Consider the following 9,685-nt stretch of genomic DNA (forward strand, 5'->3'; position numbering starts at 1 on the left):
CTGTTTTGCTTTCTTGGCCGCCCAATTGTGTGACGCCAGGCATGGCAGGCAGGCGGTGGAGTGACTGTAGTAAATGGATCTGTGTGTAGACTCATCCGTCAGCCCCACTGGCCTCATGTCACATCCACCATTTCTTCCGGCCCCCTGACAGTATTCATCGCCACTGATCACCAGCAGCCTCTCCAGGGAGGGGGGGGGGGGGTGCTGTGTGTTATGATGATGGGGGTTGGTACCAGACCCCCAGTGGGCCAGCCCTCTTCCCGTAGCCCCACTAGGGTCCAGGCAGGCAGAGCGACAGGGTCCCATCCCCCTCTGGGTTAGCTTCTGAGTTGTGGCTGTAAGGTCCCCAGCCCCAGACCCCCTTTCAGCCTGAATGGACCAGCCTCATTGATATTCCTAAGCTTTCACACATGGGGACCCCAATCTCACAAAGGCACTGGGGCTTTGTCCGGCAACTGTTTATTTCTGAGAGAGTGTGTTTGTGCGTGTGGCCGGGGGGGTATTTGTATGTGTGTGCAGGTCTAAAGGAATGTCTTCTCTTCTGTTGGCTGATCGATGGCAGGGACACGATGAACAGACGGATGGGGGATGGATGTGTGCCCCCCCCCCACCTCTGTGTTCAGTTGTAACTCAGAACAGCACTTTCATTTTGCTGTCATAACATGTATTGATTTCCCAAAGCCTTGCAACGACACATGGACAGGGATATCTGGCAATCCCTACACTCACTCACTCACTCACTCACTCACTCACTCACTCACTCACTCACTCACTCACTCACTCACTCACTCACTCACTCACTCACTCACTCACTCACTCACTCACTCACTCACTCACTCACTCACTCACTCACTCACTCACTCACTCACTCACTCACTCACTCACTCAGTCACACTAACACACACACAATGCCGCTGCCTGCTCAGAATGCAGTGTTAAAAAAAAAAAACCTGGCAGAGCGACACACACACACAAACAAACACACACACACACACACACACACACACACACACACACACACACACACACACACACACACACACACACACACACACACACACACACACACACACACACACACACTCACAATTTGACATAAAATGGTAAAAACGGGAATTGTGGATTTAACCCCGGTCTCTCTCTCTCCCTCTCTTACATGCACGCACGCACACACACACACAATCTCTATCCATCTTCCTCCCCCTCCGTTACTCTCTATTTTGGTTTCTCTCTCCCTATCTCCTTTTATCTATTTCTGTCTTCCTCTCTTTCTCTCAGTTGTAATTACCTCCGTAAACAGCTCTACTTTGATGGCAATGCTTCTGTGATAGCTTGTGTTTGGGATGCATTAGGAGTGGTGAAGCTGTGTGTGTGTGTGTGTGTGTGTGTGTGTGTGTGTGTGTGTGTGTGTGTGTGTGTGTGTGTGTGTGTGTGTGTGTGTGTGTGTGTGTGTGTGTGTGTGTGTGTGTGTGTGTGTGTGTCTGTGCCTGGTTGCCTGTGTGTGCGTTAAAAACAGCCATTTCCCTTAGGGCAGCTAAATCAACCAAACTACTATAAAAAAATATATATATTGAAAGTATCCCTTTTATTTGCAGACTAACAACGAAGCATCTGTTAAAAGTGATTAGCTGCCTCATATCTCTGATGTGTGTGGATCTGATGTGTGTGGATCTGATGTGTGTGGATCTGATGTGTGTGGATCTGATGTGTGTTGATCTGATGTGTGTGGATCTGATGTGTGTGGATCTGATGTGTGTGGATTCTGATGTGTGTGGATCTGATCTGATGTGTGTTGATCTGATGTGTGTGGATCTGATGTGTGTGGATCTGATGTGTGTGGATCTGATGTGTGTTGATCTGATGTGTGTGGATCTGATGTGTGTCGATCAGTGTGTGTGGATCTGATGTGTGTGGATCTGATGTGTGTTGATCTGATGTGTGTGGATCTGATGTGTGTCGATCAGTGTGTGTGGATCTGATGTGTGTGGATCTGATGTGTGTTGATCACTGTGTGTCGATCAGTGTGTGTTGATCAGTGTGTGTCGATCAGTGTGTGTGGATCTGATGTGTGTGGATCTGATGTGTGTTGATCAGTGTGTGTCGATCAGCGTGTTCGATCAGCGTGTGTCGATCAGTGTGTGTGGATCTGATGTGTGTGGATCTGATGTGTGTGGATCTGATGTGTGTTGATCTGATGTGTGTGGATCTGATGTGTGTGGATCTGATGTGTGTTGATCTGATGTGTGTGGATCTGATGTGTGTGGATCTGATGTGTGTGGATCTGATGTGTGTTGATCAGTGCGTGTCGATCAGCGTGTGTCGATCAATGAGTGTCGATCAGTGTGTGTTGATCTGATGTGTGTCGATCTGATGTGTGTCGATCAGTGTGTGTGGATCTGATGTGTGTGGATCTGATGTGTGTTGATCAGTGTGTGTTGATCAGTGTGTGTCGATCTGTGTCCCTGCAGTGCGGCGCTCCTCCCACTCTCTGGCCACTGACATGTTCGAACAGCACCTGGGAGCACACCTGTTACAGGTAAACATCACACACACACACGCACACACTCGCGGACACACACACGCAGACACACACACAGGGTTCATTTCAAATGTATTTATTATATAAACGTGTCATTGAGAACAAACCGTATTTTATAATAGTACACATTTAGCCAGGTTATTCAAGAGGTCAATTCTCAGAACTTTTGTTTGTTGACACGTTTAATCTATTCAAATGTTTTTCCAAAAATATTCAAATATTCAACCATGTAAATGTTATTATTGTCACAGGATGCTGTAATTGTTAGTGGGACACGGTAGCCATCTTTATTCCTGTGACAGTGTGACAGTGTGATGCTTCTTCTCTGTGTTACGTCTCCTCCTGCGTTTAAAGACATGCTTGAACCCTCTCTGACGGCCCCTCCAGCCAGTCAACAATTGTAAAAATAACACAAAAACATCGCCCCGCCGTATTACTATCAAACACCGACAAATGACTGCAGTGGACAGAAAAGAGAAAGAGAGCGATAGAACGTGAGAGGGAAAGAGGGGTGACAGAGGGGTGTATGGAATGTTCTAAATGACAGAGGTATGCTAAGACAAAAGACGGCCGTCTGCGCCAAACGTTCTGAGGAGGAACAGCGCTGATAGAAATCAAATTAGGGCTTCAGAAAACGCTATGATTCTTTCCTCTTGCCGTCCTCTGTCAGTAATAGCATGATAATTGCACTTTATTTCTCCGCCGTTCAGCCGGGCTCGCCGCTCCCCACACCCCGGCCACTCGCATTTGCATACTGAATGTGTCAGTCGCATAAATTACCGCCACTTTAAGCGCCGCTGCCAAAACAGCAATCTTTCTTCAGCAAAGTGGCCCTAGCTTCCCAGCACACCGCCACTACGCACTTGTGTGAATGCTTGTTATTACGAGGAATATTATTCTGTAAAGGAGTCCTTCCTAATGGGGTGGCTGTATACCTTTCACTTACCATCATAATCACCACTCCCTGGCTCTACCTCTGTCTCTACCTACCTACCGGTGTCTCTGGTCAGCAGACAGACACAACACAACAGGAAACACCACGCTGTCCTACTGTTATTAACACTGATTTAAAGAGCTCTGCTGGTGTCTGCCTGCTCTGTGTTTAATGTGCCTTGTTGACTCTCTGGAAAGGCTGGTGGTGTTTACCAGTAGTGTGTCGTGTGTACCTGAGGGGCCAGCCAGACAGGACTGTTGATGTGGGCGAGAGAGAGGGGAGAGGGGGGAGGCTGGGGGGGAGAGGTCGGAGAGACTGAGCGGTGAAGGGCTGGTTGTTGGTGGTTCTCCAGCGGCAGGCAGCCGCTCATTGTAATTTGCTCAATACACACTAATTGCTCTAATTTGTCTGTCTGGCTGTGTGTGTGTGTGTGTGTGTGTGTGTGTGTGTGTGTGTGTGTGTGTGTGTGTGTGTGTGTGTGTGTGTGTGTGTGTGTGTGTGTGTGTGTGTGTGTGTGTGTGTGTGTGTGTGTGTGTGTTGCTTCCACAGTCTCTGGACGGCTTTGTGTTTGTGGTAAGCTCAGAGGGACGCTTCCTCTACATATCAGAGACTGTTTCCATCTACCTGGGCCTCTCACAGGTAAGGCCTTCTGTACATGGATGCACACGCACACACTCTCACACACACACTCTCTCTCTCTCTCTCTCTCTCTCTCACTCACTCTCTCACACACTCACTCACTCACTCACTCACTCACTCACTCACTCACTCACTCACTCACTCACTCACTCACTCACTCACTCACTCACTCACACAGGCTACTCCCATCATATCTCTTTTCATATCAGATGTTGTAATGTGTTTGGGTGTGTTCCCACCTTTGTGTGTGTCTAGATGTCTTTGACTGTTCTCTTTTGCTTGTCTCTCTGTCTCTCTCTCTCTCTCTCTCTCTCTCTCTCTCTCTCTCTCTCTCTCACACACTCTCTCTCCCTCTGTCTCTAGTTTCTCTGTCTCTCTCTCTCTCTCTCTCTCTCTCTCTCTCACACACACACTCTCTCTCCCTCTGTCTCTAGTTTCTCTGTCTCTCTCTCTCGCGCTCTCTCTCTCTCCCTCTGTCTCTCTGCCTCTCTCTCTCTCTCTCTGCCTCCCTCTCTCTCTCTCTCTCTCTCTCTCTCCCTCTCCCTCCCTCCCTTCGTCCCTCCAGGTGCTCACCTCTGTTGATTGCCTGCGGCCTCTTGTACTGTGAATGTTAAGTCCTGCCATTTCGACCAGATGCATAAATAATAACAGTAATTACTGGCCCAACAATCAAAGTGTCGCCCCTGCGCGCAGGGCCTGTCTAAAGGAGCAAATCGATAGGCATCTTAAAAGCTCCATTGATTGTGGGGAGGAGAAAAAACACCAAGGGGGATGAGGAGATAGATAGGGATAGAGAGGGAGAGGGAGGGAGGAGGGGAGGGAGGAGGGGAAGGAGTGATAAGATATGTTTGGGAAAAAAAGGATGGGGGGTACAGAATGAGAGAGAGAAAAGAGGGAGGACATTTTGATAGCGGTGGTATTTGAGTGGGTTTTAAAAGGGGGGATTTGGGTGTAATTGGGAGTCTGCCCCTGGTTGGATTGGACTGTCCTGGAGAGAGGCTAGTTATTAGTGGTGTGTGTGTGTGTGTGTGTGTGTGTGTGTGTGTGTGTGTGTGTGTGTGTGTGTGTGTGTGTGTGTGTGTGTGTGTGTGTGTGTGTGTGTGTGTGTGTGTGTGCGCGCGCGCCGGTGTGTTTGTGTCACAGTTTGGTATTTCTCCTGCTAACTGTTGGTAGACACAAACTTAAAATCTAATTATGAAATATATCTGAACAGGTGTGAAAAGACTACACAGCCAAATGGCAATGGAAAGGATTTTTGGTATCCAAATAGAGCTTAAATGTGCAGTTGAAGTGAAATGCATCATGAGACGGAATAGGTAAACAACCAAGGCCATTCTTATTCCTTAAACAGATGGCCTCACTAGTCAAATCTCCTCAAACAGAACTAAACACACCAGCCTTAAAACAAAATTATAATCAAGACTTACCTTAACTCCAAAACACACACTACCACGTTTAGAAAAAAAACTGACAGAGAGAGAAAGACTGCAAGACAAAAAGAGAGAGAGGCAGAAAGAGGGAAGGAGGTGGGAGAAAGGGCATGCACACTTTAATAGAACAAATCCCTGTCTCTCAGGGAGGAGAGAGAGAGAAGGGAAAACAAGTGAGAAGGGAAATGTAACTGGTGGTTGTTGTTGGAGGACATGGATCTCTCTGTGGACCGCCCTGACCTGTCCCCCAGCCTAACCCCTCTGCCCTGGCTTACCCACGGGGCCCCTCTCCAGACAGTGGGGTTTCTTAGACGGTTTAGCCAAGGTCTGGCACTTTGACCAAGGGCACAACCCGCCGTCCGCTCCCCTGCTACCTGGAGGTGATCATGTCCCTCACCCCAGGTTTCCTGGCCAGAGAGGCGCGCTCCGAACCGGGACCCCAGGTCCTGCTGCTCAACCCCCCCTTACCTCCTGCACGGCAGGAGGGAGGATGGAGGAATGGAGGGAGCGGGGAATTGATCCTGGACTGGTTAGTATGCAGCCCTCATCACTCCCCCTCCCTCTCTCCTCTCCCATCCGTCAGCGGCGGGCTGAGAGTGTGTTGTGGACGACTGCCCGGATGCCTCATACATATTAAAGCTCCCTGCTATTATTTATATCATGTCTCTCCTTCTTCCTCCCCACCCCTCTCTCTCTCTCTCTCTCTCTCTCTCTCTCTCTCTCTCTCTCTCTCTCTCTCTCTCTCTCTCTCTCTCTCTCTCTCTCTCTCTCTCTCTCTCTCTCTCTCCCTCTCTCTCTCCCTCTCTCCCTCTCCCTCTCTCCCTCTCTCTCTCTCTCTCTCTCCCTCTCTCTCTATCTCTCCCTCTCTCTCTCTCAACCCCCCCACACTATACCTGTGTCTTTTTCTGTCTCCCTCTCTCTCTCCTTTCACTCTCCTCTCTCTCTCTACCTCTATCTTTCAGCTGTCTCTTTCCCCGATCGTTTTCTCTCTCTCTCTCTCTCCTCCCTGTGATGAAGTGACAGTAGACTGACAGGTAAAATACCACAGATGTCAGTATTGCCTTTTACTGAGGGAGGGCAAAGGACTGTGGGAAGCCTGGGGTCCTCCAGGGCTGACTTCCTGTCTCTGCCAGGGGATTCTGGTTCGTTTACGTCTCGTTTAGCTCTAGCAACTCATTAACACCGGGCTGTTTTAAAACTTGTATCTCTCCGCTGATCCCTCGTTACTTACTCCACTCCTCTCTCCCTGTGTTTTTATTTTTTTACACTTTACAAGAGTTAGCCCTCCTTTTTTTCTCTTTATTCACACTTAATCTGTGCTCCCTCACTCAGCTCTCTAGCTGTGATGTCCTTGAATGCCTGCTGGAAATCCCATAAAGCCCACACTAAATGGATCTAATCCTTCATAAATGGGTATGTCCTACAGACAAGGGTGTGAGGCTGCAGGCAGGCAGCCAAGCAGGCAGCCCAGCAGGGAACAGCCAGGCATGCAGGCAGGTAGGTAGCAGACAGGCAGGCAGGGAGCAAACAGGTAGGCAGACAGGGAGCAGGCAGGGAGCACACAGGCAGGAAGGGAGCAGGCAGGGAGCAGACAGGTAGGGAGAAGGCAGGGAGCAGGCAGGGAGGCAGGCAGGGAGCAGACAGGTAGGCAGGCAGGGAGCAGGCAGGCAGGGAGCAGACAGGCAGGAAGGGAGCAGGCAGGGAGCAGGCAGGCAGGCAGGGAGCAGACAGGCAGGCAGACAGGGAGCAGGCAGGCAGCCCAGCAGGGAGAAGACAGGCAGGGAGCAGGAAGGCAGGGAGAAGGCAGGGAGCAGACAGGCAGGCAGGGAGCAGACAAGCAGGCAGGGAGCAGACAGGCAGGCAGACAGGGAGCAGGCAGGCAGCCCAGCAGGGAGCAGACAGGCAGGGAGCAGGCAGGCAGGGAGAAGGCAGGGAGCAGACAGGCAGGCAGGGAGCAGACAAGCAGGCAGGGAGCAGACAGGCAGGCAGACAGGGAGCAGGCAGGCAGCCCAGCAGGGAGCAGACAGGCAGGGAGCAGGCAGGCAGGGAGAAGGCAGGGAGCAGACAGGCAGGCAGGGAGCAGACAGGCAGGCAGACAGGGGGCAGGCAGGCAGCCCAGCAGGGAGCAGACAGGCAGGGAGCAGGCAGGCAGGGAGAAGGCAGGGAGCAGACAGGCAGGCAGACAGGGAGCAGGCAGGCAGCCCAGCAGGGAGCAGACAGGCAGGGAGCAGGCAGGCAGGCAGGGAGAAGGCAGGGAGAAGACAGGCAGGCAGGGAGCAGACAGGCAGGCAGGGAGCAGACAGGCAGGGAACAGGCAGGCAGGGAGAAGGCAGGGAGCAGACAGGCGTTATATCAGATGGAATGGAATCTCACCTTAAATGATTCGAGTAGGACACTATGATGCAGGAGGATGATAGATGGGAGGTGTTAGTGGTCTTTACCCCTCTCTGAGAGTGGGCTGGATACGCTCATGCCTATGAATTAATAGGGAATGAATGAACAGATTCAAATAGTCAAATCTGACCTTCACAGATGGTATATCCCTGGTGTCTTTCAGCTTACTTTAATCACCAAATACAACAGATTTTTATCCTTCACGATTTTAAATGTGTATTATTGTAATCTGTGTCGGCTCCCCGGCTCAGGGGTGTGTGTGCGACGTGCGTCCGTGTGTGCGTTGTTGCGTGTATGCATGTGTTCATGCATGAGTGTTTGTCTGCACTACAACCTGTCTCATCTCTACATGTGACTGTGTTTAGGTGGAGTTGACGGGCAGCAGTGTGTTTGACTACATCCACCCAGCGGACCACGTGGAGATGGCAGAGCGTCTGGGCATCAGGCCCCACCTGAGGGCCGAGGCTGGCTGCCACGTGGCCCCCGAGAGCGCCTCCAGCTCTGCCTCCACATCCTCCCTGGCCGGGACCCCCGAGCCTGGTGCGTCTCACGTACATGTCTGTAGGCCTGGACTGATGTTGTCCAAGTCTGGTCCAAATGTGGTTACTCCCAAGCTAACTCTGTCGTCCCCCCTGTCTCTCCACAGCCCCCTCAAGCCCACTCTCTCATGGGAATGAACCTTCTGACCGAGGCTTCTTCATCCGTATGAAGTCCACCCTCACCAAGAGAGGCCTCCACGTCAAGTCCTCGGGCTACAAGGTCAGAGTAAGAGACATATATAGAGAAATCAAACTCTCCGTTCCTAGAAATCATTCAGACTGTTTGTAGTGTATAGGGTAGCAACATTCCGGTTTCCTGTTTATTCCCTCGTAAATCCAAGAATCTTCCAACCAGGATTTCTGTAAAAACAGAATTTTTGAAAAGTTACAAGAGTTTTGCAACTCTAGTAATGGCCTACTCACCGTTCATTTAGTAGAGACACTGTACATGTACAACCATGCAAGTTGCTGTAAACTCTTCCTGTCAGGTGATCCATGTGACCGGGCGAATCCGCTGTCGCCCTGCCATGGTGCCAGGCTCCGCCCGCTCGGTGCGTCGGCCAATGGGCTTGGTGGCCCTTGCGCACACGCTCCCGCCCTCCACGCTGAACGAGGTGCGCATGGAGAGCCAGATGTTTGTCTTCCGGGTCAACATGGATCTGCAGGTCACCTACTGCGAGAACAGGTACAGCTACAGTGACACACAACGTCACACAACACAAAACAACACACACCAACACAGCTACACCACAACACAACAACACAGCAACACAACAACACACAACAACATAACAACACAGCTACACAACGACACAACAACACATCAACACAACAACACACAACAACATAACAACACAGCTACACAACGACACAACAACACATCAACAACACAACAACACACCAACACAGCGACACAACGACACAACAACACAACAACACAGCAACACAACAACACACAACAACATAACAACACAGCTACACAACGACACAACAACAAATCAACACATCCACAACACAACACAACGACAAAACAACACAGCAACACACAGGGGCAGATGTCTGTATGGGGTGCATATATGGTTGTACTGTGAATAATGTTATGGTTGTATTTGACTCCATTAAAAAATGGTATGTGTTTGTTTGCCTGTGTATGTGTCTATATGTTTACATCATGTTGATAATACCATTATTGTTCCCTGTAGGATCTCAG

At 50.3% G+C, this 9,685-nt stretch overlaps 1 protein-coding gene across 4 annotated transcripts in view; it reads left to right on the forward strand.

The window, feature by feature from the left end:
- Positions 1-9,685, forward strand: part of LOC106612396 (neuronal PAS domain-containing protein 1) — a 58,752-nt gene that overhangs the window by 43,747 nt on the left and 5,320 nt on the right. For 3 of the 4 annotated variants that reach the window (XM_045724378.1, XM_014213486.2, XM_014213487.2), the window contains exons 4-9: positions 2,469-2,536; positions 4,023-4,112; positions 8,302-8,476; positions 8,583-8,701; positions 8,964-9,160; positions 9,678-9,685. The exon at positions 9,678-9,685 is cut by the window's right edge and continues 99 nt beyond it. In XM_045724378.1, the coding sequence (XP_045580334.1) occupies positions 2,469-2,536; positions 4,023-4,112; positions 8,302-8,476; positions 8,583-8,701; positions 8,964-9,160; positions 9,678-9,685 (657 nt within the window). The remainder of the gene's footprint in view (positions 1-2,468; positions 2,537-4,022; positions 4,113-8,301; positions 8,477-8,582; positions 8,702-8,963; positions 9,161-9,677) is intronic. The other variant, XM_014213491.2, reaches the window with a different exon arrangement.

This window comes from Salmo salar, chromosome ssa09 (genome assembly GCF_905237065.1).
Source record: "Salmo salar chromosome ssa09, Ssal_v3.1, whole genome shotgun sequence".
NCBI classification, from domain to species: Eukaryota; Metazoa; Chordata; class Actinopteri; order Salmoniformes; family Salmonidae; genus Salmo; species Salmo salar.